General features: G+C 35.8%; 3 protein-coding genes across 6 annotated transcripts; all 3 read left to right on the top strand.

Annotated features, from left to right (window-relative positions):
- The first annotated feature begins 815 nt into the window (after positions 1 to 815).
- Positions 816 to 3,614, top strand: LOC130728929 (uncharacterized). The gene is made up of 7 exons (XM_057580512.1): positions 816 to 941; positions 1,026 to 1,170; positions 1,958 to 2,008; positions 2,325 to 2,566; positions 2,811 to 2,930; positions 3,071 to 3,142; positions 3,229 to 3,614. The coding sequence occupies exons 2-7, from the start codon at positions 1,050 to 1,052 to the stop codon at positions 3,298 to 3,300; spliced, it is 678 nt and encodes a 225-aa protein (XP_057436495.1). The 5' UTR covers positions 816 to 941; positions 1,026 to 1,049; the 3' UTR covers positions 3,301 to 3,614.
- A 613-nt stretch (positions 3,615 to 4,227) lies between these two features.
- On the top strand, positions 4,228 to 11,152 carry LOC130728928 (tubulin gamma-1 chain-like). Of its 2 annotated transcripts, none has more exons than XM_057580511.1 (13): positions 4,228 to 4,401; positions 4,572 to 4,709; positions 5,553 to 5,753; positions 6,937 to 7,048; positions 8,003 to 8,403; positions 8,686 to 8,739; positions 8,821 to 8,925; positions 9,330 to 9,404; positions 9,491 to 9,535; positions 9,682 to 9,810; positions 9,902 to 10,006; positions 10,088 to 10,165; positions 10,611 to 11,152. In XM_057580511.1, exons 2-12 carry the CDS (start codon positions 4,581 to 4,583, stop codon positions 10,154 to 10,156), a joined length of 1,425 nt encoding a protein of 474 aa, XP_057436494.1. In that variant the 5' UTR covers positions 4,228 to 4,401; positions 4,572 to 4,580; the 3' UTR covers positions 10,157 to 10,165; positions 10,611 to 11,152. The 2 variants fall into 2 exon arrangements, with proteins under 2 accessions (XP_057436494.1, XP_057436493.1); XM_057580510.1 differs by having other exon boundaries at positions 4,229 to 4,401; positions 4,562 to 4,709.
- Positions 11,153 to 12,291: 1,139 nt separating this feature from the next.
- LOC130728927 (DNA ligase 6) lies at positions 12,292 to 26,426 on the top strand. 3 transcript variants are annotated; one of them, XM_057580507.1, is made up of 20 exons: positions 12,298 to 12,975; positions 13,530 to 15,274; positions 15,405 to 15,522; positions 15,653 to 15,734; positions 16,065 to 16,167; positions 16,264 to 16,360; positions 16,908 to 17,010; positions 17,994 to 18,122; positions 19,101 to 19,148; positions 19,597 to 19,694; positions 19,854 to 19,919; positions 20,762 to 20,921; positions 21,088 to 21,195; positions 23,206 to 23,255; positions 23,762 to 23,796; positions 23,917 to 23,978; positions 24,138 to 24,299; positions 24,375 to 24,463; positions 25,095 to 25,194; positions 25,912 to 26,426. In XM_057580507.1, exons 1-20 carry the CDS (start codon positions 12,503 to 12,505, stop codon positions 26,218 to 26,220), a joined length of 4,137 nt encoding a protein of 1,378 aa, XP_057436490.1. In that variant the 5' UTR covers positions 12,298 to 12,502; the 3' UTR covers positions 26,221 to 26,426. The 3 variants fall into 3 exon arrangements, with proteins under 3 accessions (XP_057436492.1, XP_057436491.1, XP_057436490.1); XM_057580508.1 differs by lacking the exon at positions 19,854 to 19,919 and having other exon boundaries at positions 12,297 to 12,975; XM_057580509.1 differs by lacking the exons at positions 24,375 to 24,463; positions 25,095 to 25,194; positions 25,912 to 26,426 and having other exon boundaries at positions 12,292 to 12,975; positions 24,109 to 24,295.
- Positions 26,427 to 26,446: the final 20 nt, after the last annotated feature.

Genomic DNA, 26,446 nt, shown 5'->3' with positions numbered 1-26,446 from the left:
TACTCATGTCTTAATTACAATTTGATGTTGAGATATATATTAGGGGTGCATATGGCGGTCGGGTAGACTGAACCTGTCTGATCTAATGAAAAAATGCGGGTTAGTTTGGGTAAACGGTTCATCGAATGTATTTTATTACAATCTAATCATCTTCAGATCATATATCGGTTTTAATAATATTCATCGAACCTCACCCGAAATCGAAACGTATAATAATATATTATAAATTATATATTTTTAATAATTTTATCTAATGTAAAATTCAAAACCCTAATTCTTACAAAAAAAACTCTAATTTTATTTCACAGTTTTACTTTTCGCTTTCTTTACTCTGTCTTCAATTACGATTTTCCTTCTTCTTCAAGCCCAACAGCGCTGCCCTTCACTCCAATAACGACCGGTCAACACTCCCAAATCAGCCCGAACATTGTTGGATTGGTTCAAGTCTAAAGGTGAAAATTCGCAAAATTCAACCTAACCCAACCCGAAAGTTTTAATTGGTAATTTGGATCCTCATTAGGCTAAAAATCCACCCAATTCAACCTGTGCGCAAACCTATTTGTGATATAAAAAAGAGAGTTTTCAGTTAATAATTTTGGTAATTTATAAAGGCATCTTAATTTCTTTCATCCCTTTGCTTGTAATTTGTAAACTAGAAAAAAAAAATTATTTTCACACTCATTTCATTCACACCCAACTCTAATGAAAAAAATCGATTATTTTTATGAGGTATGGATCCATCTGTGGCCCAAAGGTGCAAAGCCCATTATGAATATGACCCGTATCCAACCCGGTTTCAAACTTTCGGACCCATTCCTTTTGTTCCGCTCACGTTCTTGTTCCTCTCTCTCGCTCGCTCTTCTTCTCTTCCTCGCCGCCGTTGCCAACTTCACCTCTCTCTCTCTCGCCGCCGCCTCCGCCGCCGCACGTGTTTGTTACGGGTGAAGTGTTTTTCTATTGTTTGGCGTGTGCTGAATGCGTGAGTGTGACCTGAATTCACGTTTTTCTTCTTGTTGTTGTGGCAGTTATTGGCTTCGTTGGAGAGGAAAATGATAAAGAGGAGATTCTACAGGCTTGATCGTGGCGATAAGGATGCCTCCGATGCGTCTTCCTCAGAAGAAGATGATTATGAACAGAACAACGATGATGATGCTGGCTCAACATCTTCTGGTTCGTTCATTCGGTCATATTTTGTTAATAATTATGAACTCAGTTGGTTCTGGTAGTTTAGATGTAATTCTTACAAGAGTCTTAGCTGTTAGATAGCTTAAGGTAATAAAGAAATAGCTTTAGGATGCGTTAGAGTAAACAACTTTATTAAGTGCTTATTGGGAATAAGCACTTTTGGCATAAGAGCTTATTCATAAGCTAAACTTATTGAAATAAGCTGAAAATAGGTTATAGGTACACATAAGTTGTTATTCATATGCTAATCTGAATAGCATATGGAAATAAGCTCAAAATAACTTATAGGTATGACATTAGCTATTTACATAATCTCTCCTAAACACTTGCATACGCGCTTATGCTATACGGTAAGCTCGAATAAGCTTTTCCAGATGGGGCATTAACCTTTTGTGATATATCTTGGAGCTTTTAATTTGTAGTTGTGTTCAATAGGTGCTACTCTCTACATGCAAGAGAGTTGCTGAGTTTAGGAACATTCCAGAGTTTAGACATTATTTTCATTAAAAGAACAGTAAACAGCTATATTGATCATGGTGTAGCTTGCTAGAATTAGTTTGTCTTGTAGATATACTCCATATTTTGTTCATACCTTTATTCTGAAAGCTCATTGAGTATTGTTTTCATAATTACTTGTATGGAACTGTATAACTGATTTTGTACAAGGGTCAAGGGCATGAGATGTCTTGTAATCTTGTTCACTGTTATGTTTGTTATTGTTAGTATCTGATTCACACCTCTCTTTTTTTCTCTTTAATTTGACCCAATTCAGGATATGAAAGTGAGGATAGTTCTGTGAAAGAGGTGGATGTCAATTCAGCAGGTAGGATTGTTTGATTGTACAGTCTGCTTTGAGTGATTTTCCTCTGGTAGAAATTTTGTAAATAATCAATTGAATTTCTAGTATTTATTCCACCATTCATGTTAGAGGCTGTTACCAATTAGCAAAATCAAAATATCAGCCATCAAAGTTCCATTTCTAGTCATGTATGATGCATCATTTCATTTGTCTTTTTTTGACAATTTACTGTTGTATTTGTTTTACAGTCGTTAAGGTGTCTATTTCTGGGATACATGCATGGCTTTAATCCATGGAGAATAATCCTTCCATAATTTTTCTAAATTTGACTTTACTCCAGGTCTGCTATCTAGTGATGATGATGCTGGAACTATACGTGAAAAGCAAGTGCTTATTAACAGGGAGCTGCCTAATAAACGTTATTCTGAAAAGTCTAATGCCTCAGCTATGGCTGAAGAGAAACCTTTACCCACTGAAATGACATCCTATATCTTACAATGCAAATCAGTTTTTAAATGCAGGATATGTCCTCGGATTATCTGTTTGAGTGAGGACACTTTGCGCGATCATCTTCAGTCAAAGGTGATGATGCACTTTTTTCCTTTTGTAGCTTATTATGCTTAAGCATCAAATTTTACTATTGTACTACTACTTAAGTTTTGAGAAGAAATTCATAAACTCCCTTTAGCAAAAGATAGAGCTTAAATCCATATTGGTATCAAATTATCAATCTTCTGCATCTGTTGCAACTTGCAAGCATTATATCAATTTGTACTTGTCATCGATATTGATCTAATGATGGCATTGTTATTACTTCTTGCTGTAGAGACATGCTCGATCTGAAAAACTTTATAAGCAAGGTAGACTAAAGGCCATGCTGAACATTAATGGTGAAATTGAGAATGATGAGGACTCAGAGACAGAGATCCAAACCGAAGATACTGAGGTTGGTTCTTCGCTGGTGTACAAATGTACAATTGCATTATAGGGCCACTCAGCCAAATAAGAAAATACCTTTGTCAAATTGAAGAAACTGATTTATGATTAAACGTGCGTGGAAAACTAAGTCATTTTCAAACCTTTTAGGAAAATGTGCAGAAGAAGAAGAAGAAGAATAACAAAGGAGAGAAGCAGAATAAGAAGAGATTGGGAAAGAAGGTAGAGAACATTAGTATTTCAATTATCAGCCAGAGTTGTTTTGATTCTGTGAAGTGTGAAGTTTAATTAAATATTTTGAATGGCAGAAAAGTGACAAATCAAACACAAGGAAAATGCGGTCAACCAAAAGGCAAGCCAAGAAAAGCCGAAAAGAATGAGAAGTGAGATGTTTGTTTTCAACAATTTGTGAAGGGGTTTTTTTTTTTCCGGCTACTGCCATTTGCCTTCATATGTGAAGTCTGATATATGCTCTGCTGATGGGGCTTTCTGACCCCATTACCCCTTCCTTCTTCGTCGCATTTGGATTGTGCACTTTTGCACTCTGCTTCCTGTAATGTCTGAGAGCATTTGAAATTTCCTCCTCTAGGAGCACATTAATGTTATCGAATTCAAAGTTATCTTGTAGAGACTATTGCGCTTATATTAGTTTGATAGCGGTGTGTATGGAAAACTTTTAGTATTTTGGTCAAAAGGCATTCAATTATTTTAATAAAAATATTCATAAAATTATAAGTTATTTTGTTGAATAATATATTTATATAGATATATTTTATTTTTATTGAAGCTCTTTAATAATAGTAATTTTACTTTTATAATAGTAGAGAAAAGCATGTAAAATGTCTAATCTTGACTATCAATTTTATACCACATATCCGGCATCCTAATTACTTTAACACTTATTTTTTGTGCTCAAAAGGTTTGTCCAGCCCATAATTAGAGATTTATATGCAGAGAGTATAAATTTGAACAAGTATAAATTTGAACTCTTATCGGTATACTTAACAAACACATGAAAAGAGAGGTTCATGTTCCATTTATATGCCGATGAGCTGCTTATTATTCATAAAATTCTTAAGAGGAATTACGAAGTACGATTACACCATGTCTCTTGAGAAGCTAATGCGTCTGCTGATTAGAGCAAGTCTTCAATATATTGTTTATATTCCTCCTGAGAGGGTTGACTTTTTTTTAGGGATATCTATACTTTTTGCTTTCTTTGGTTAGTTTCTCATTAAAAACAAACAAACAAACACTTATCTAGGGTATGCCAAAAATTAATAGTCATTTCATTTTGATGCCCTAGTACAAAACAAAAGTATCATATTCAATATTCCTGAAGTCTTTCAACTCTAACCTCTTTGAATTGAAAAGAGGGGACTGAAATTGAAAGAGTTGATATAATACACTCTCACTCACCCAACCCACTTTGGTTCCATTTTCATTGCACTTTCCTCTTCCTCCTCAATCTCATCCTTCTGGTACGATTTCTATTCCCCCTTTTGCTCGATTTCCCAAACTTTCAAACTCGCTCTCGTTTTTCATCTCCCATTTTCGTGGGTTGATTCTTTACATGCTTGCTTCTTCTCCCGTTTTTCGCTTTGATTATTACGTATGCAATGATTTATGCTTGTTTGGTAGTTTTCCGCAGAAACAAACAATGCCGAGGGAAATCATCACGCTTCAGGTTGGGCAATGTGGGAACCAGATCGGCATGGAGTTCTGGAAGCAGCTCTGCCTCGAGCATGGCATCAGTAAAGATGGCATCCTCGAAGATTTCGCCACTCAGGTCCCCTCATTCACTTTCAATCATATAGTATTTATTGGGTGTTTGATTCTGCACTGACAAGTCCTATAATCACTTCTAAGAAAAAGCTACTAAAGATAGCTTCTTCAGTTACCATGCTTCGAATTGTGTGCCACGACGAATCCAAACACTCGCAATAGCCTACTTAGGCTTGAATCTTGAACAATGCACAGGCTCGCCTACCACGGGCTGATCTTCAACTTTTTTTATTAGAAATATTGGGGGTGGCAAGAATTGAAATCTATACCACTTGGTCATAGAGGCTCTGATACCATGTCACGAACCAATTATCCCAAAAGATTAAGTTGTTTGGTAAAGGAAACATGAATTATTATATTTCTAACAGTTTTAATTCTAGACTCACCTTTTCTTGTTATCTAGATTCTGGCTTCTTTTTTTCTTTCAAAATTTTGAGATTCTTAGTTTAGTATCCTGAATTTAGTTTTTTAGTTGATCCTTGTACCTTTTAAGAATGATAGTACTTAAACTCTCATTCACTTGCTTCTTGGCAAACCACCCTAGGCCCTGATGCAATTGTATGAATAATATAACTTAAACACACATGTCATGTATCCTTCCCTAGGGTTATTTGAAAATTGGTAAAATTGTCAGCTTTGATTTGAGTTCTTGAAAACGAAGTTCCCGCCCAGCAGCATCATATGCTGTTGTCCAGCTTCCATAGTTATCTTAATTTCATTTGATTGTGTACTTTGATGAGTGAACGGTGAATGATTAGAAGCAATAAGTATCCATCTTTTTCCAACTTGTGATTAGTCAAGATTGGTTTTGTGTTAATATTTACTAATATTGGTCAAATTGCTGCAGGGAGGTGATCGGAAAGATGTGTTCTTCTATCAAGCTGATGATCAGCATTATATACCGCGGGCTCTTTTGATTGACTTGGAGCCAAGAGTAATTAATGGGATTCAAAATAGCGACTACCGAAACCTCTACAATCATGAGAACGTCTTTGTCTCAGATCATGGTGGTGGTGCAGGAAACAATTGGGCCAGCGGATACCATCAGGTTTGTCACTAGAGCATTTTGTAACTGTGATTTGTATATTGATGGGTCAATGACTCATGGTTATAGAAGGAGAAGAAAGAAGCAAAAACATGGACCTAACAGTAGAATTTATGATAGGAAAGATATAGTGCAGGAGATGAGTGGGAGGGGTTATTAAAGAGCTAGGGTATTAGAGCGAATAGTAGTTAGCCTAGCTAAGTTGATCATTTAGAATGTTGCTGATGCTCCATTTATATGGTATTTGTACATCCACAAAGATAAAGTTTAATATCGCGTGCATGTGTGTCATGATGATTGTGAGTTGATGCAGCAGTCAATGTTGGCAACTTACAGCATGAGACTTATGATGGTTTTTTTTCTTCTCTTTTTTGTGCTTATGGTTTTCCAGCAATGTTGGAATGTGTTGTAAATCTCGAAGAGTGGTGCGCAGCGGCTGACCACAAAATGCTATTGCGGTATAGTATAGCGCATAGCGGGATGACCGTGATGCTGAATTGTTTGTATAGTTTATACAACTATATACATATACATGATAAAAAAAACTCAAAATTCATGGCACTCATAATTAAAATTAAACAGTCGTAGGTTTCTTTAACAAAACATACTAGAACCAACAAAAGTCATGGTAACCATGAGGTTTAAGTCTCTATTTCCTAAACTACACTGCCTACAAATCATCAAAGTTCTATATCAATTCCTCTTCCCCCGTCAAACTAGACTATTCAGTATGCTTTCAAAGCAAAAACCCTGAAATACCTTCCCAAAATGCCCTAACTTGATGTCAATCAATGTCTCTGGTATTTGATGGAGCACTAACTGGCTCTAGATAATTGTTCCTAAATCTTGTTTCACATGAAATCACGTAAAGTCATTGGGAAAATATTTCTACATGCATAGTATTTATTCATTTTATAGAACTATGGATGCCTTAGATGGTCTGACTGCATATTATCAACCTTCTAGTATTCAAGTAGTTATGTAACAAACTGGATTTCTGCTTTTCAAAAGGCTTCAGAAATGATAATCCTGATAAGTCTCTCCGTAGGAATCATAATCAGTTTTTTTATAAAATGTAAGCAAAGATATTGATGGTTAATGTCCTATATACTCCTATAGGTGGTGACTTATATTATTAGAATGTGAACCAATTGTTTTACTAATGTGGTTGCTAATATCTGATCAGGGAAAACTTGTTGAAGAAGACATAATGGATATGATTGACAGAGAAGCAGATGGCAGTGACAGTCTTGAGGGTTTTGTTCTTTGTCATTCAATTGCTGGTGGAACAGGCTCAGGTTTCTATTTTATCTTGTCTTTGCCTTAAAAAAATCATCCTATAAGTTTCTTCATTTTCCCTTTCTTATGGAACATTTGTTTAGTTGTTGTATCAGAAGAAGCAAACATTGCTGAAATAGTTGATTAAATTTGCACCTGATGTATAGTACTACATGATAAAATGAATGAGGGGGATGTGTGGAGAATAGGCCGTCTTTTGGGATGTTTGGGAATGGCTGTTGTCTCTGGGCAGAGAAGTATCTTATCTGATATCCATTTTCCTTCTATTATAGTATTTTTGTTTCTACAAATTAGCTGTAATCAGAGCTGTTTCTTCTTAGTTTCTTAATTCAGTCTAAATATCAGATTCCTATTTAGCCTCTAAAGTTTGAACTTGCTATATACAAGATGAAAGACCTTAGAGATTGCTCAAATATTTCCACAATTCGACCTGTATAATATTAGGAAAATGGTTGGTGGTACGGATGGTAGGCACGTGAAAGTAAACGAATTGTTATCATTGGTCAGATATCTCCTTATGTTGTGGCATTCCACCATGGTTTCTGCCGATAACCAATTTTAATTGCTGCAATTCTAAATTCTTGTGTTCCTCTCTTGATTTCCTTCGTAACAACTAGCACTGCTCATAATATTATTAGCCTATTAGGGTGAGTTGGGATAACCAGTGTAGTTAAGTGCTTATGTAAATAAGCATGTATTCATGAGCTTATTTGAAAAACTTATTAAAATGGGCTCAAAAGAATTTATCTGTATTGTAAGTGCTTATAACCTAATGAGAGGCTTATCAAAATAAGCTCAAAAGAGCTTATAGGAAGGTTCATTAGCAATTTTCATAAACTTAAATACCTGTTTAATTGTTTTCACAATAAGATAAACTCATAAGCTCTTCCAAACACACTCTTATTATTTAAATTTTCACTTATTTATGAAGCGCTTTTCCTTACTCTATGCAGGTATGGGCTCATACTTGTTGGAGGCACTGAATGACCGCTACAGCAAAAAACTAGTTCAGACCTACAGTGTGTTTCCTAATCAAATGGAGACAAGTGATGTGGTGGTCCAACCTTACAATTCACTTTTGACACTCAAGCGACTGACCCTTAATGCAGATTGTGTTGTAGTTCTTGACAATACTGCACTAAATAGAATTGCTGTGGAACGACTTCATTTATCAAATCCAACCTTTGCTCAAACAAATTCTTTAGTTTCTACTGTGATGTCTGCCAGCACAACCACTCTTCGTTATCCGGGCTACATGAACAATGACCTGGTTGGTCTTCTTGCTTCTTTGATCCCAACACCAAGATGCCATTTTCTGATGACAGGATATACGCCTTTGACAGTGGAACGTCAGGTGAGATTCCTGTGTCAGTTTTTTCTCAAAAAAGTTATATTTGGAACATCAAAAAAGTTTTGCTTAAATTTGTGTCACGTGAAGATTCATGTTAAATTATTGAACTGGAAGGGATATATGATATGAAGAAACTATTAATTAATCCCCCTTTCCCCCAACACACCATGTTACAGTTCTTCCATAATCTGATTGGGATATGTATTATGCATATGTTTGGGCAAAAATGTGTGTTTTCCTATTAAACTTAGGGAAACATAAAAATCTGATGATATTTCCTTGCAGGCTAATGTAATTCGTAAGACCACTGTACTTGATGTTATGAGAAGACTTCTGCAGGTATGCTTACTGCTTAAACAGTTGAACTTCAAATTGATTGGTTATGTGCTCTACTGATTAAATTTTAATATTTTCTGGCAGGCAAAAAATATTATGGTTTCATCTTATGCACGGACGAAAGATGCTAGCCAAGCAAAATATATATCAATTCTGAATATCATCCAAGGAGAGGTTGATCCAACTCAGGTAATGACAATAGTTACGACGTATTAATGACAGTTCTGAATTTTTCTGTTTATATAATTTTTTCATTTTTATAAGCTGCTTTCTTAATAACTAGTTCTATATGAGCGTTAGCGTGAAAATAATTTGTTTATAATTATATAATTTTTGTCAAAAACCTTGACAAATAAAAAACATGTTCTTAGGAAAGGAGACCTTAAAAATATACTATCCATCTGATGTCGGGGGAACTTTTCTAGTTTTACACTGATATTTGTTTTTTAAGAAGTTCCAATCAAGTTGCTGCTTGCTCAGATTGACCTGTGATAGTTATGTATCACGTTTGTACGTTGTATGTAAAATTGTAAATATTTTTAGTTTTTTACAGTGCTATACTTTATCATGATTTTGATTGTCTGTGGATTTAGGTGCATGAAAGTTTGCAGAGGATACGTGAAAGGAAGCTAGTTAACTTTATTGAGTGGGGTCCTGCAAGTATTCAGGTCTGTGGCAAAGCAATTTAAACTTATTGCAGTGTATTTAGTTTACGACATACTCTAATTTTTCTTCTCTCTGGCACTTCTGGTAGGTTGCTCTATCCAGAAAGTCACCATATGTTCAAACTGCACACAGGGTACAACTCTATATTCTTTTTGTTTGTCTTTATTTTTATGCTTGTCATGCTTTTCTGCTCAGTGTGTTTGGAGATAGATCAACACATTGTTTAAAAATGATTGTGGTTCTGAGGTTGTGATAACCTATGTGTTCTGCATTTGTTAGGTTAGTGGCCTTATGCTGGCTAGCCATACTAGCATTCGTCACCTTTTCAGTAAATGTTTGAGCCAGTATGATAAGTTGAGAAAGAAACAAGCCTTTTTAGACAACTACCGGAAGTTCCCAATGTTTGCCGTAAGTTAAATACTTCTCTGGGCTGTAGCATCTTCATGTAGTACCTAGAAACTTGTCGTTTCATCTGATGATATCAATTACAAATGGACAGGATAATGACCTTTCAGAATTTGATGAATCAAGGGACATAATTGAGAGTTTGGTGGATGAATATAAGGCCTGTGAGTCTCCAGATTATATCAAATGGGGAATGGAGGTAGATGCTCTACAACCACACTAGTCACTTCCCATTTTAAGTTCATCTTGCATAACTGCTACTTTATTTTTCCTTTTATAGGATCCTAACAATATGCTATCTGGAGAAGGCAATGTTACAGGATCACTGGATCCTAAATTAGTAGTTTGAAGAAACCAAGTAAGCTATTGTCAAGCCATAATCTAGGTTGTGTTTTTAGATTTGATTCTACTTTCTTCCTCTAGTGAGATAAAGAAAATATTAAGTTTTAGTTTTGTATGCTCGGTCTCCTTTCCACCTTTTATTTCTCTTACTAGTGTAGGCTCTGCAATAAGTATATTTATAATAAATATTAGGTTTTTAGTGTTGCGTATATTTTGAGTTTAAATTTGGATATATGATCCAATGCCCTTGTAAAACTCTTTACACTATCAGGAGCAACAAAGTGTCTCATCATTATAATAACAGTTTTTAAACTTTTCACAATTTCTTGAGTAGGTAGAACCACATTGGCTCAGTGATGTTGTAGACTTTCACACTGTTGGTGAATCGGAATGTAGTATTAAGTTTTAGTTCCAGATTCTTCTAGCTAAAATCAACTGTATGTCTTTTGAATACTTGACAGGAAGGTGACATGTATGCTGGTACTACAAGGGAGCGAAACGGAATGATTTTCTGTAAGATCAGCAAGCTTCTAATGAAAGCATTTTCAACTTTTCTGGGGTATTCAAGGGTTTGCGTGTGACGCTTTTGGTTTGTGTGCGCGTTTGATTTCCGTTGAACTCAATATGGATCCACGTGAAAGTCATTGTGTCAATATCTTGCTTCTTCGATCCACGTTAAACTCAACGTGGCAAATTCTAGCTTCTCTGCTAGATCCACGTTAAAGTCAATGTGTCATTATTCTGCTTCTCCGATCCACATTAAGCTCAACGTGACAAATTCTAGCTTCTCTGTTAGTGTTTTGAGATAAGTGAAATCACGTTTGTGTTGGTTCTTATGCCAAAACAAACATGTACGCCCCGACAAAGGGAATGTATATGGTTTGGTTGGTCGGTCATTGGCTTGTATAGAATTAGGGAATCTAGTCTTTATTATCTTTGTTACTTTGTTGCTTATTAGGGAATTAAGTGTTTATTATGGTAAAGTGATTATATTTAGTATTTACTCTCAATTGTAGTTTAACATGCATTTTAAAATTCATTTAGAAAAATGTAATGATTTTTTTTGTACATCAGAAAGAAGAAGAAAAAAATTAATGTCGAATGTAACTTATATTTTTACTTTAAAATAAGTTTAGTTTTGTGGTTTTTTTTCTTTCCATTTCATGAGCTCAATAGACCAAGATTTTTCGACATGGGTGCTCATCCAATTAAAAATGCATAACTGAGAAATGTGGGCTTCACTTTAAAACCAAAAAGTGAATAAATTATCTCAATCATTTTGTGTAAATAGAAATGATCAATTTGTGTAAATTTAAAATTGAGTAAAAGTTGTGCAAACTTTAGTTAATTTTCTAAATTTAAAATAAACATTAATTTAATTTGTGTAAATAGAAATGATCAATATATAAAACTAGATATCCGTAAAAGTGAGGTCACAAGATTGAACAATGAATAATATTTTAAAAGAAAACATTAGTACTCTAAAAGTTTGTATCTAAGTTAAACATTACCCGATCAATATGGTACCAATTGACACGCGTTGTAAAGTATCCAAATAAATGTGTTCCTTGCTGTTTAGGAGATTGCTACTAAATAATGTGTTTATTTTGTAGAAGTTCAAAAATCTGCTAACTGTTTTATATAAGTTCTCCGGCGGGTTAGAAATATTATTCAATTCATCATTGCCGCTAGACGTGTATGTCAAAACTATGTTTAGAGAAACACAGTAATTCACTTAGAGTAATGATATGTAGACATACATTTTGTTGTGGACATCCATTAGACATACACATTTGTGACGATTTTTAACCCTCACCAATATGTATGTCTAATGAATGTCTACCACAAAATATATTTCAAACCATCATTATTATTTATTTGTTCACTTATGAGTATTCTTACTTGATACCACCACAAACGTTACATGTTTCCCACTTTTTCTCATATGATTATTAGCGGGTATGCTTCACGATAAGAAAAAACACAAATAAGCTATATATTCACACTCACGTTTCTTCCTATCTTTTTATTCTATCTCTCTTCTTTTTAATCACATCACTTATTCCTATTACATCTATCACCCATCTCTTATTTCTATCTATCTATTGAGTGTGTAAGTGTATTAGGTGTGAAGAAATTTTTTCCCCAAATTCTCTGGTTTTGTGGTGAACACAAGTTTTGTACTTTTGGCGCCTTAACTACAAACAACCAGCTTCTACAATCAAACCCAATGATATAAAGCAGAAACAGAAACTGCTTCCCATTCCCCATTCCTCATCATCATTGAGCCAAAACATGCTTAACATTTTCCTCACCAAGTCTGAACCTTTCATTCATTTTCTCTTTCTTTGAAATGGAAAATTCCCAATTCAAACCCAAAACCCTAAATCTAGACTCCACCCACTTGTTCCTCTCCGCTCTCCAATCCCTCCAACTCCCACCGCAAACCTCCTCCTCCACCACCACCACCGCCATTCCACACTCCAAACTCATCCCCAACACCCGCTTCCTCGTCGACGCCTTCCGCCACGGCAGCAGCGGCGGTGGTGGCTCCTTCTCCGTCGCCTACTTTCTCTCCCACTTCCACTCCGACCACTACGCCGGCCTCTCCCCTTCCTGGTCCCACGGCGTTGTCTTTTGCTCCCCCACCACCGCAGAACTCCTCCTCCACGTCCTCCGCGTCCCCTCCCCCTTCGTCCACCCTCTCCCCCTCAACCAACCCGTTTGTATTGATGGTTCCGTGGTCACCCTCATTGACGCCAACCACTGCCCTGGTGCTGTCCAGTTCCTCTTCGAGGTCCCCGCTCCCGACGGAACCTGCCGCAGGTAGTGCAAGCATTCTGAGCTCAAGTTGATTTGAGTTAATAATAATGAAATTAATGTAAATGTGTTAAGTTTTTCCAAAAATGGATGAAAAACGTTGAGGGGCGCGTTCAAAAGAGTGTATTGCTAGCGCTCATCAGAATCAAATTAGTTATTTAATCAGATGACTTTAGCCATATTATCATACTAGCTCTTAAATAATTGAAATTGCCTTTTGAATATATATTTTGTCAGGCAATTTGGTTCTTGGATAGAGTATCTTAGGGACTGATAACAAGACATTATTCAAGGACTTTTTATGTACAATGTCCAATTTTGCAGGACGGATGAAAAATTATATCTTTTATGGATTAGTCTGACTATTTACTTATTAGAATTTGTGTTCTCATCTGAAAATTATATAGGAATAGGAACAGCTTGTTCAGACAAGCAATCTAACTATCTTCTCCTCCAAGGGTTGTTAAGCACGACTAACTCTATAACTGCCAGGTCGATTAATTAAAGCTGACATGAGTGGTGTTGCATTTTATTTCTGATGAAGTGTCTTCTAATGGCAGGTATGTTCACACGGGAGATTTCCGGTTTTGTCGTTCGATGTTGGCTGAGCCTGCGCTTGCTCCTTTTGTTGGTGCCGATGCTGTGTTTTTGGACACCACTTACTGTCACCCGAAGTTTGTGTTTCCTGCACAAGAGGAGTCTGTTGATTATGTTGTTAATGTTGTGGGTGAGTGTGACGGTGATGATGTCTTGTTTCTGGTTGCTACTTATGTTGTTGGGAAGGAGAGGATTTTGCTTGAGCTTGCGCGAAGATTTAACAAGAAGGTGCTGGTGGATGCTAGGAAAATGGAGGTTTTGCGAGTTCTTGGGTATGGGGAAAGTAGTGAATTTACTGAGGATGGATTGGAGACTAACATTCATGTTGTTGGGTGGAATGTGTTGGGGGAAACTTGGCCCTATTTTAGGCCCAACTTTGTTAAAATGAAGGAGATTATGACCGAGAGAGGGTACTCAAAGGTTGTGGGTTTTGTGCCAACCGGATGGACCTATGAAGTGAAACGCAGTCGGTTTGCTGTCAAGTCCAAGGATTCGTGTCAGATTCATCTCGTTCCTTATAGTGAGCATTCAAACTATGAAGAGCTCAGGGAATATGTAAAGTTTCTGAAACCGAAGCAGGTTATTCCCACCGTGGGTTTAGATGTCGAGAAAAGTGATAGCAAACACGCTAACAAAATGAGGAAGTATTTTGCTGGATTAGTTGATGAGACAGCCAACAAGCAGGAGTTTTTAAAAGGTTTTCGTCGTGGCACCAGTGAAGTGGGTTTAAAGGGTGAGAAGGATGTTAGCGACGTTCTGGAACAAGGACAGATCCAGGAGAAAGAAGTCAAGCCATCTGATGCAGATGGGGAAACGTGTGCAAAAGATCCTACTTTACTAAATGATGAAGAAAAAGAGAAAATCATTCAAGAACTTAGTTGTTGTTTGCCCTCATGGGTCACTCGAAGCCAGGTGTTAGATCTGATCAGTATCTCAGGGAGCAATATTGTTGAAGCTGTTTCTAATTTCTATGAACGTGAAACTGAATTTCATGATCAAGTAAATTCTAGTCAAACTTCAGTTTCAACATCCAAGTGCTGCTCATCAGATGACACTGATTCACTTCCAAAGTCATGCCTTAATACAAACAGTACTCCCTTAAATGTTGACATTTTTCCTAGTCAAGACTCTAAATTAACTAAACTGAGGAATACAGTACCAAGTCGCATTTCCCCTGCCAAAAGAAAAAGTAGTGAAAGTAAGCCAAACAAGAAAGTAAAAGTCAAAGCAAAATCAGAATCAAGTGGTTCAAAGCAGTCAACTATAACAAGATTCTTCGGCAAAGTAACGCCTGAGGTGCCTGGTGGGACTCATTCTGATCATGCTGGGTCAAAGCTTGATGAAAGTCCTAAAGTTGAAGAGTTGTTGCAATCTGATGTTGAAAAATTGTACAAGGATGAGATTGATCAGTTTATGCAAATAATAAATGGAAACGAGTCTTTAAAAAGAGATGCCATCACTATAATTAAAAAGGCAAAAGGAGATGTCAATAAGGCCTTAGACATATATTACTGCAATTCTGGCCATCTTGGTGAAAATGAAATATCAGCTCAAGAGGAGTGCAAAATCGACAGACCTTTAGAAAAGAAGTATGTGTCACAGGAAATGAGAGTTGTACATGATATTTCTGTGCAGAAAGTGTTAAGAAATAGTGTAGATGCAACTCATTTATCTTTACCACCTGAGAAATACAACCCTAAGGAACATGGTTTGTGTTAATTTTTCCCCAAGTGTCTTGGTTTAGAAGGAGTTTTCGACTTACTGCACTTACTGTTATATACATTCATTATGTTCAAAATCTGTCTTGTAAAGTATGTTACAATGGCATAAATGAGCAGCTTGTTGGGGAGATGGACAGCCTGCGCCATATTTACATCTTGCACGAACCTTCAATCTGCTTGAGGAGGAGAAAGGAAAGATAAAAGCTACTTCAATGTTGTGCAATATGTTTAGAAGGTCCTTTGATACTGATCATAGTCTTTGTATTATCTGTTTTCTCCCTCATTTTTACGGAATAATGAAACAATTTTACCATTAGTTGGCTGATTTTTGAATATTATCTGCATGTAACTTGTCTATCACACAGTTTGTTGGCCTTGTCACCAGCAGATGTGCTTCCTGCTGTGTATCTATGTACAAACAAAATTGCTGCAGACCATGAAAATGTGGTAGGTTTATTTCTAGTCTTGATAATTTGGAAACAATGGCTTTCGCCATGATTGCACTTTATTTTCCTAGTGGAGGTGAAGAGGAACCCATACTTGTAATGAATAAAATAGCCATTAAAATCCAGAAGCCAATTCAAAGGTCCCTTTATTGAGAAAAAATTAACTTTTTTTGTAAAAGTACAGTGTTGTTTCTTCTTGTTAATAATTTTTGTTTCTTTATCTCTTACCGATGATAAATTAACATTTGTTTGACAAGTATAAGAATCTACTATTTGGCAATAAAGGCTATTATGCACTAAGAAATTTTGATTTGTTATGCAATTCATGCAGGAACTAAATATTGGTAGAAGTTTAGTCACTACAGCACTTGAAGAAGCATGTGGAACAAATCGATTGAAAATAGGGGAGATGTATAACAAATTTGGTGACCTTGGTTGGATGATTGTTCTCATAGTTTTAGACACTTTTTGCTAAACCTACTCAGTCTGACAATTTGGAATAACTATGAAATAACCTGGGATTGTTATAGGTGATGTGGCTCAAGAGTGTCGTCAAACACAGAGATTGCTTGCACCACCTACACCACTTCTAATTAAGGAAGTTTTCTCTGCACTACGAAAGATGAGGTATTAACAATCGTTTTGTTTCTTATTGTAACATTTAACATTACTAGGGATATAATTTACCTCTAAATGGTTTGCTGTAAAAATGTTTAGTTGGGAGTTCTTACTATGAACTTAGGTTCAGGGTAAGGATGTTGGTCACTAGGATTAGCTTTTTGGCAGTCAGAGTTGGTGATATTAACCTTCTCATTGAGTGTAATATCAATTTATGTCTTGTCCTCTTCGTGATCCACACCCTGGGAAGTTGTTCTACATATTTTAAACATTTGAAAGGAGCTCCAGGTTGTGGCATTTTACACAATTAGGAGATCAATTTGTGGTTATGACGTCTTTGTTGGTGGTACTTGTTTCTTGGAACCAGGGCTCCAAAACCATACAATGATGAATCTAAAGAGACCAAATGTATATATTAAGCCTGGTTGTAACTTGTAACATTTATTTCTCTTACTTTCGCATTTTTCTTCCCTATTAATTCTATCGTTTTCCTACTGCTATTTTGTTCTGTAAACTTTTAGCTTTGTTTTAGATGTTCTTATGTGGTGCTCATCAGTGTACAAACAGGCAATGGAAGCACAGTTCGGAAGAAAGGCATCATCGTTCATCTCATGCGGTCTTGCCGGGAGAAGGAGATGAAGTTTCTTGTTCGGACATTGGTAAATATCTCTTTTTTTTGTGCATAAAAGTTTAAAAGAAGGGAAGGTTATCACATTTTGAGGTTATGGTATGCCCCAAGCCTCATAAGAGCTTCCATTGGTGTTTATCTACTGTGCACCTTCAAGTTGGAATCTGACAGCTCTGATAGTTCCAATAGTACATGACTTAAAGTAATAGTCTTAACTTATGTTGGCATGCAGGTTAAAAGGTCAAAAGGTACAATCGTGGACATTGATTTCTTGGACCTCCATTTGCTTTAGTGATTAAACTCTAAGCAGATTTTAAATGACAAGTCTTTATGTTTATCAGGCTTCTATTGTCCACCTCTTTCATATATGTTGTTAAGTTAGTTCATCGGTAGCCATACCTGGCTAGACAGTATGGTCTTCTCTCTCAATGCATTGTGTGTGTGTGTGTGTGTGTGTGTGATGGTGGCTGATAGTATGGTTCGGTAGCCATACCTGGCTAGGCAGTATGGTCTTGTTAGAACCCAATTGCAAGATATGGGACTTGAGTCCCACATTGGAATATGGGATTCTAATGTGGGGTTTATAAGGCCTTGGGCTCTCCAACTACAACAGCTAGCTTTTGTGGTATGGTTCTCTCAAGGTTCTTATCAATTGGTATCAGAGCCTTCCACCATGTCTCTCAGCTGCAAACGAGCGGCGCGGGTGGTGACGCCGGCATTGCAGTGTCCGCCCAGCTACAATAGCTAGCTTTTGTGCGAGCCCAAGGCCTTATAAACCCCCACATTAGAATTTCATACTTCCAATGTGTGACTCAAGTCCTATACTCTGCAATTAGGCCTTCTCTCTCGACGCATTGTGTTTCAATGTTTACTATTCTCCCTCTCTCTCTCTCCCTCTCTCTCCATGTGTGTGTGATGATGGCTGATACATAGTATGTTTCTCAAATGCTTTTTCCCCTAGGTTTTTATCCCTCTGTGCTAGTTTCCTGGTCCTCAAATTTGCGTCTTCTGTAGGTCAGGAACTTACGGATTGGGGCAATGCTTAGAACTGTTTTGCCTGCATTGGCTCATGCTGTTGTTATGAATTCTCGTTCTACTGTGGATCAAGAAGGAACTGCAGATAATTTGAAGAATAAACTTCAGGTCAATTCTGAAATCAATTGTTTTTACCCATGACCAAGTTTAATTTGCCATTTTACTATCCTGTCTGCTTTTAATGGTCTATGTCATTTTGGTTGCACTAGTTACGTTTCATTTTCCGTATGTAGGGGTGCTTTCATTAATGTTAGAACCGGAGCTAGGATAGGGTAACTGATAGGGAATAGGGATTTCAGAGACTATACTGGAAAAATAGTGTATTAATTCAGGGGAATCCTGGTATGAATGCCAGAATCCCTTTAAGGAATTACAATAGCAGAAAGGAAATACAGGAAAAAGTGATAACCCAGGAACAGATTCGAGAGCGTTCCTATCTCTCCTAGTCCTAACAGAATTTCTGCCTAACCTCACTCACCCCCCTCTTGGTGCTTTTACACACCACCTGGCCTGATTCTCTGCAGAGAGAATCTGCCAGCTCAGCAATTGGTTACACTACTCATCAGTAGTAGTGGGACTATTGTTTATTCCCACCTTGCCCCTACGCTTGTAAACTTTAGAGAAATCCTTGCTCTTACTTACAGCAAGGTCCCTATCAGTAACCTTATTGGAGATAAGGTTATCGTACAAGGACATCATCAATATAGTAACTCCTTTAAATCCCTCTATATATCTAGCAAAAAGACACCCTAAGTTTTCCTTTTCAATAGTAGAAGAAATGTTATCAGATTAGAGGGAAAAAGTTCAGAAACAGAGGATAGTAAATTCTCCATCAAGAAAGGAAAAGAAATTAAGATAATACAAGATGGTCAAACAAGAAAGCTCATCAGTTATGCAAAGCTTGGCAGACCTACCCTTCTGTTACTTGCTCTGAATTATTGCTTGTTGAGATCCCATATAGACTAAAGATATGACCAAAGTAGCGTATAGAAATAGCCATCTATTTGCTATGTCCTATGTACGACAAAAATGCTCTAGAAGAAGTAGCCATGTTTATTTTACTAATTATTTCCCTCATCTCTCCAGGTCCTTTCTGTGGAAGTTGTTGAAGCATATAATATTCTGCCAAGTTTGGTAAGTGTTGAATATTTGAATGAGTATTACCTATATATAAATTTTATGAGGGAAACCATAGCATTATTGCAAACATTAGACTGTTATCTACACTACTCTCTCACTCTCACTCTCTCTCTCTCATATACTAGAAGATAGGAAGCTAGGCTCTGAGTGTTCCTTTGTTTGTGTTTCTCAATTCTGTCGTTGATGGTGAGAAAGCAGAAAATATGACCAGCTTTAAAAATATGACCAAACACTACGTTGGATATACTGCTGATGTGTGGTTTGTGTGAATATGCTATAGTTTTGTTTATTTTAAATAGTTCAGAATTTATCTTGATGGTCTGTTGTATCTGTTTGGTAAATTCAGACTTGTTGAGAACAAACTATGTAGTTTTCTCCCTATGTGAGTAATAATGTAGTACTCATGATATTTCAATTTCTCATCATCATTTACTTTATGCAGGATATCATAGTCCCATCTCTCATGAGCAAAGGCATTGATTTTTCGGTTTCAAGTTTATCAATGGTTCCAGGAATCCCTATTAAGCCTATGCTTGCAAAGTATGCAGTATTTAATATATTGGCCCTTTCTTGAAACAATTTTTAATTATATTTCAAGGTTTTTAACCTTCTTTTCTTAACTTACATCTGTACCCATATACTTTGTTAACACCCCTAGTTCTTTATACTTTGTATTTTGCTTCTTTTTTTTCTTCATAGGATCACCAATGGCATTCCCCAAGCATTGAAGCTATTTCAAAATAAAGCATTTACATGTGAATATAAGTATGTACTATCCTTTAATTAGTTATTTTCCTTTGGCATCTCATTGCATGCAATCATGAACATTAGAAAGCAAGCAATCCTTTAAAATATTGGTTGGAATATAATATTGATGGGTAATGTTGAATAACAAGGAGACAATCGGCATTTGGTGAATCCACTTAAGGTGTTATTTACATTTTCAAATTGGCAAAATGGTCTTGAAGGTAGGAGTGCTGCCGTAAGGCAGAATCATTGGATTATTGCAAATTTGAAACTCAACTTTCTAACATTTCATCATTAAAATTTCAAAATGCTACTTTGATTTCCAATTTATCTTTAAAAAAATTTACCTTGATATATTGCTGTTTACTTCATTAGTCTGTAGTTTGTGATTGGCAGTTCACATAATTCTAAGCTAGTTCCTGATGCATTATTACATCTGTCGATATTTACAATCAACACATCCCTTTCTTTTATGACCATTTCATAAACTCAATCTGGCATATTTGATCATATAGTAAACTTATGGTGGGGGAAAACTGGTAACACACATAGTACAATGATTATTTGCATTGTTATAAGGAAAATACAGCAATAAGAAATGAAAATATTCAAATCACTTCATTTTCAAACAGTAAATTTTGTAATTTTAGTTTTATCTCCAACTTGTAAAGTTTATCTAACCCTGAATTTCTTTTGTGGATTTCTTCTGGTCTTGTTTTCTTATTCTACTGGTAATGGTTTTGAACTTGGTGATTTTGTTGAATATTCAGGTCCCTTTGCATTACATGTCTCTCTTTTACAAGGATGAATTGCACCTCTCTTTTGTATCACTTGCTGAGTTGAGTTAAATGTAATTCCAGGTATGATGGTCAGCGAGCTCATATCCACAGATTAGTTGATGGTTCAATTCGTGTCTTTTCAAGAAATGGAAATGAATCAACTTCTAGATTTCCTGATCTGATTGACATAATTAAGCACTCCTGCAAGCCTGTTGCATCAACTTTCATAATTGATGCAGAGGTACACAAATATTTTCTGCCATAGTATACTTTGTATTTGTTCTTGTTTTCTGCCATAGTATACTTTGTATTTGTTCTTGTTTTCTGCCATGGTATACTTTATATTAGTTCTTGTTATTTAAGTTTCTGTTATTCACTCCTAATTTTGTGGTTCTTGTCCCTTTCAGGTTGTTGGTATTGATAGAAAAAACGGAAACAGAATTATGTCTTTTCAGGAGCTATCTTCACGTGGGAGAGGAAGCAAAGATACTTTAGTTACTGCAGAGAGCATAAAGGTTGGAAATTAGCATGCTTAAAAGAAAGTGAAAAGTATTTATGCCTTAAGCCATAGACACTTCACAAGGAGAAAACAATTACAAAGTGAAAGGAGGACAACGATTCCTCCTACTCTGTCATCTTTTTGTACATTAAGTAGAATTCTCTAATACTAAGTGATCCCAAACCAACTTGTGAGAAATATTGACACATTAAAAATGAGAATAATAGACATGAAAGATAATACGAAGTAATTTAGGATACAAAAACTAGACAACTAAATTACTACATTTATGAAATGGGTAAACCACCTTTATAATGGAATAAGGCCTTATATGTCCGTAAAATTTCCACATATTCTATAACTTCGTCACTCTTAAATCTTCATTCCTTGCTCAAACATTGCTGATATATAGAACTATGGTTAATTTAATTTATTGTTTGAAGAATCTGGATGTGAATCGGTAGAGTTGGTTGATCAGTGGACTGGATAATCTTTTATATAACCAATCTATGTGTATAATAACATTAAAGAACCAAGCTGATCCAGAACTCAACAAAAATTCTCTGAAATTGTTTCATTGATCAATGCTAATGTCTTGTGAAATCTGGGGTTGAAGAGTAGTTCTAAGTTTCTCTCAATGTTATTAAGTAAAATTCCCTAATTGACAATTTGACATAACGCTTCAATCCCATGCCAACACGGTGAAGTGGATAGTATTTTGGTAGTGTTAAAGAAAGTACAATATTTTGGTATATAGTTTTTAAAATATTATTTGTCATTTAGTCCATATAAACCATATTCTTCCTAGGTGCCTTTTTCTTTTAATAAGTTATCACAATCTAAGTATTTTGAAACCTACTGACTGAGGAATACTGATGCTAAGAGCTTTCGCTGATTGCTCTTCTTTTGTGTTTCAAACTTAGCTTTTATTAATTCCCAGGTTAGCCTTTTGCCCTCTCTCTCTCTCTCTCAATATTTGCAAATTCTCTTTCTCTTTCCTTTATTCTCCTTATTACCCCACTGTTGAAATCTGAATTTATGGCAACTTAGCTGCTCTAGATGTCTAAAATGCTACAACACATGCCTTTAGGTATAACATGCAATGTGATCCCTTTGACAGTTTTGATGACTTCAGTTGTTTCTGGATCCAGCCAGGTTAAAGGATTGGGATAGTTTGAATGACAATAATTAGTTTATGGCAGTGTTCTTTTACATGTTATGGCAAGTTTCATATAAATATCTCAACACAGTGCATGTTGTTATGGTGTGCTCTGTGGACAGTGTCAAACTAATTGTTGTTTCAGGTTTTTATTATTTGGATCAAAACCATTCTTTAAGTATCATAGGGATGTTACATGATTCACTTCCTTAGAAATTCAGCAGTTTTATTGGCTTATTTATTTGAAGGGTTTAGGATGATAAACATATTTATATATTTGGTATTGTCAAGAACATGGTTTTAGAAGGATTGGAGAGCTCTATTTAGCTAATGCTTTTTTCTTCTTTATGGAATTTCCTTGTATTTTGGTTTCTTGAGTGGTTTATAAGTGTGAGGACCCATACACCCATTGCCTTAAGGTTTTGGGTGAAAGATGTGATGTCTGGTCCACTTATGGTTTGCTCTTTAGCCCAATGTGGAGTTTTATCCCCCAGTTTTAAATCATCTCCTTTGTTTGGCTCTTTCTTTGGTCCAACAAGTGGTATCAGAGCCTCTATGACCGAGAGGTCTAGAGTTCGATCCTTGCTCCCCTCACTTTCTAATTGAAGAGTGGAATTTAATTAAGCACATGGTAGGTGGGCTTGTGCATTTATCCCCGCTTCAAGCCCAAAGGCTCTTGCATGAGGGGGCGTGATAGAATATAATATAAAACCATTAAAGTAGCCCTTACCCAACAGCTTAAGCTTTTGGGATAAGTGGTTGTTATACAGGTTTCTTATCTTCCTTTGTACTTGTCTAGTTCTCTTCTTAAACTCTCTTTCTATTTGAATTCTCTGGATTTGTTTCTGATATCTTCTGTTCATGCAGGTTGGCATTTGCGTCTTTGTCTTTGATATCATGTTCGCAAATGGAGAGCAGTAATAATTCCAAACTTTCTTTTATGAATTTTATGATAATTAGTTGCAAACTTAGTAGAAAGTCTCGTGGAACACATACAAATGATTCTGTTTGCAAGTGGTCTCTTGAATGCATTGGCCTTGTATGTTTCACCTATAACGGTGGATAGTATAGTACAGATAATAGGGGAGTATAGGCTATACTATACACCTGATAAGCTTTTAGTTTGGCATATTTTAGGCATACCAATGTATGGTGTGCAAGATGCTGTAATTAATGCTATCTTGTGTATGGATCGTGAAAACCAGATAGGGTAAAAATTTGTGACATTTTCTTATTAATCATGCTAGTGCAGTTAATCAGTGATGATCAAGATTTTGGATTTTCAGATAGAAGGAAAGTAGGTCTATTTAGGCTGTATTGATTTATTCTTATGATATTTAAGACACTCAGGTCATCCTTGTTAAGCAGTTGATATTGCTTTTCAGATACAGTCTTTGCTGACCCATTTGAGTGCTATTTGCAGGTTATTGGGTTCTCCTCTCCGCCTAAGACGAAAGTGTATACATCTAGTCATCTTATTAAATTAGAAATCTTCTTGATTCTCAGGCAAGACAAAAATGTACTGTGACACATAATTACACTTTTGTTTTAACCCTGTTTTTCTTGGACATTATGCAGATCTGAAGGATTTGTTCTTGGATGAAAAGCCTGGGTATTTCGAATATGCGAAAGAAATAACTGTAAGTGTATTAATTTTTTTTATTGTTCTGAATTAATTATCTAAGTTGTTGGGTGAAGAAACATAAATGATTTTATATTTATATTTCTAGCCATGAATTTTTATTTTATAGTAAAACTCATTTAATGCAGTTATATTCATATGAACACTTCAATTGTAGATTGAAGCAGATGATGCTTGCTTAACATCTGAAGCCACATTAACTAAGATAAATGCTTTCCTGGAAGATGCACTTCGCTCTTCTAGTGAAGGAATTATGGTGAAAACACTGGACGATGATGCTGGGTATTCTCCATCAAAGCGTTCTGATAGATGGTTAAAGGTAATTATTTTGGCCAGTGAGACTTTGGCTGTTTTGTTTGTATCTGTAATATGTTTCTGAGGCTTCGTTTTGTAGGTCAAGCGAGATTATGTGGAAGGATTAAATGATACTCTTGATTTAGTGCCAATTGGTGCTTGGCATGGGAATGGAAGGAAAGCTGGATGGTAATTTATCATTTTTCATATTTTTCCACTATCTTTTGAAATTATTGAGATGTTTCACTCAATGAAACGAGAATTAAATTTAAAGTATTTTATTTCACATCACTACATTAGTTCTATTGAGGACTAACTCTTCTGCTTTATTATGTTTGAATATTCGTTGGCACCAGTACAAACAAATATTAGCACATACTTTAAGACAAAAAGTAAATGAAACTCTCAACTTATTGATTGAGACAAAAATCCGTTCATGTTGCGCTCATCTAGTATCCAAAGACACGCTAAGGTTAACGGTGGAGGCCTAAGAGTGGTTTTAGCAATTCCATTTCCTTGTCATTCAGGCACCAATGATAAGTAAAGAAATTTATGCAAAGGAGAAGTTTTGGGTGAAAGATCTGTGCTATGTACTATCAGAGCTAAATGCTCTGGAGTTGTGAAATAACATTTGTGTTCATAAGTCTATTACTAACTGGGTGATGTGCCTTATGTGATTACTTGACTTTGTTAACATGAATCAAATGGAAAACGAAATGGCAGAAAAAAGGAATATGCAATCAGTGATTTCATTATGAATTTTTCTTATAAGAAAGTGAATTACTTCATTGTTGTTTATATGGATCTTTTACTGTTGCAGGTATAGTCCATTTCTTATGGCATGTTTCAATCCTGAAACTGAGGAGTATCAAAGTGTATGTCGCGTGATGTCGGGGTTCTCAGATTCATTTTACATAGAGGTATATATGGTATTGCCTTATTCATTGTATGATTTATTTTAGAAATATAATATAAAATCATTCATATATTTTCACCCAATAGCTTAAGTTTTTTGGATAGTTAGTTAAGACATAAAACCAGTGCCTCTATGACTAAATAATCCAGAGTTTGATCCTTGTTACCCCCATTTTCTAGGCATTTGCTTTGACCTACTAGCTGCATTTAGCATATACTTGGCTAGAGCGGAGAGAGAAAAGAGTGGTGGTGACGGTGGGAAAATCTTTCAGTACTCCTGTTATACATATTCCCCATCTTAAAGCATAACACCTAACATGTAAAGTAATTTATTCCCCATTATAGTTATTTCTATAATTAAAAAATTATAACTATCACATTTGAGAGAGGTCTACCGTCTTCAGTACTACATGAGTATTGCTCGTAGGGGGTGGGTGCGGAGAAAGAGGAGGATGTTAGTGAGAAGCTAAATCATACAGAAAATTGGAAAAGTTTTAATTCATATCATGAAATACACGCTGTTGTAACTTGTAACTACACAAGACTAAAGTGGTCCCTTGCCAGTTTTACAACTAATCCAATTTCGAAACATCCGTAAAATGCTGCATTAACTTAAGGTCTACAATGTGCTCACTATTGCTCTCTTTTCCTTTCTGAATTTTTTAACTTGATGGCAATATTCTTTTATCATCACTGACAAGAACACTGACATTGCACTGCAGATGAAAGAATTCTTCTCTGGAGACAGAGTCTTACTAAAAAAACCACCATATTATCAAACAGGAGAGACACCTGACATGTGGTTTTGTCCAGAACTTGTTTGGGAAATAAGAGGTGCAGACTTCACAGTATCCCCAGTTCATCATGCTGCCATGGGTTTAGTTCATCCATCTCGAGGCATCTCTATCAGATTTCCAAGATTTATTGGCTCTGTGTCAGATAGAAATCCAGAAGAATGTAGCACAGCTTCTGATATAGTTGAAATGTTTCATTCTCAGACTCGGAAGATGGATGTCACAGCTGATAGTTGAATGTTGATTTATTTTCTGTGTATGAGTTTACTGAAGATGTTTTAATAGTTTGTGTGTACAGTCTATTGTTCTTAACATAGTATCCCTTTTTGGCTTGTAGGCTTCATAGATATGTAGCTTTGTAATATGGGTTTTGTTTCTCCCATATATAACTTCAATGCTCTTTTTAAAAATCCATTTAATTAAAAAGGTTGCATTTTAATTCATTCAGAAACTCTTTTCAAAA

The sequence above is a fragment of the Lotus japonicus genome, chromosome 1 (assembly GCF_012489685.1).
Source record: "Lotus japonicus ecotype B-129 chromosome 1, LjGifu_v1.2".
Classification (NCBI taxonomy): domain Eukaryota; kingdom Viridiplantae; phylum Streptophyta; class Magnoliopsida; order Fabales; family Fabaceae; genus Lotus; species Lotus japonicus.
This window is presented reverse-complemented; position numbering and strand designations above follow the sequence as displayed.

What these genes read in the sequence shown, in the direction of transcription:
- LOC130728927 (XM_057580507.1), top strand. Translation starts at nt 12,503, where the DNA reads ATGGAAAATTCCCAATTCAAACCCAAAACCCTAAATCTAGACTCCACC. An exon ending in GCATTTACATGTGAATATAA is followed by an intron (nt 19,920 to 20,761) that starts GTATGTACTATC and finishes ATGTAATTCCAG; the next exon opens with GTATGATGGTCAGCGAGCTC. An exon ending in TTACTGCAGAGAGCATAAAG is followed by an intron (nt 21,196 to 23,205) that starts GTTGGAAATTAG and finishes CTGTTCATGCAG; the next exon opens with GTTGGCATTTGCGTCTTTGT.
- LOC130728929 (XM_057580512.1), top strand. Translation starts at nt 1,050, where the DNA reads ATGATAAAGAGGAGATTCTACAGGCTTGATCGTGGCGATAAGGATGCC. An exon ending in GCGATCATCTTCAGTCAAAG is followed by an intron (nt 2,567 to 2,810) that starts GTGATGATGCAC and finishes TTCTTGCTGTAG; the next exon opens with AGACATGCTCGATCTGAAAA. An exon ending in AGAAGAGATTGGGAAAGAAG is followed by an intron (nt 3,143 to 3,228) that starts GTAGAGAACATT and finishes TTTGAATGGCAG; the next exon opens with AAAAGTGACAAATCAAACAC.
- LOC130728928 (XM_057580511.1), top strand. Translation starts at nt 4,581, where the DNA reads ATGCCGAGGGAAATCATCACGCTTCAGGTTGGGCAATGTGGGAACCAG. An exon ending in TGCTGGTGGAACAGGCTCAG is followed by an intron (nt 7,049 to 8,002) that starts GTTTCTATTTTA and finishes TACTCTATGCAG; the next exon opens with GTATGGGCTCATACTTGTTG. An exon ending in GGGGTCCTGCAAGTATTCAG is followed by an intron (nt 9,405 to 9,490) that starts GTCTGTGGCAAA and finishes CACTTCTGGTAG; the next exon opens with GTTGCTCTATCCAGAAAGTC.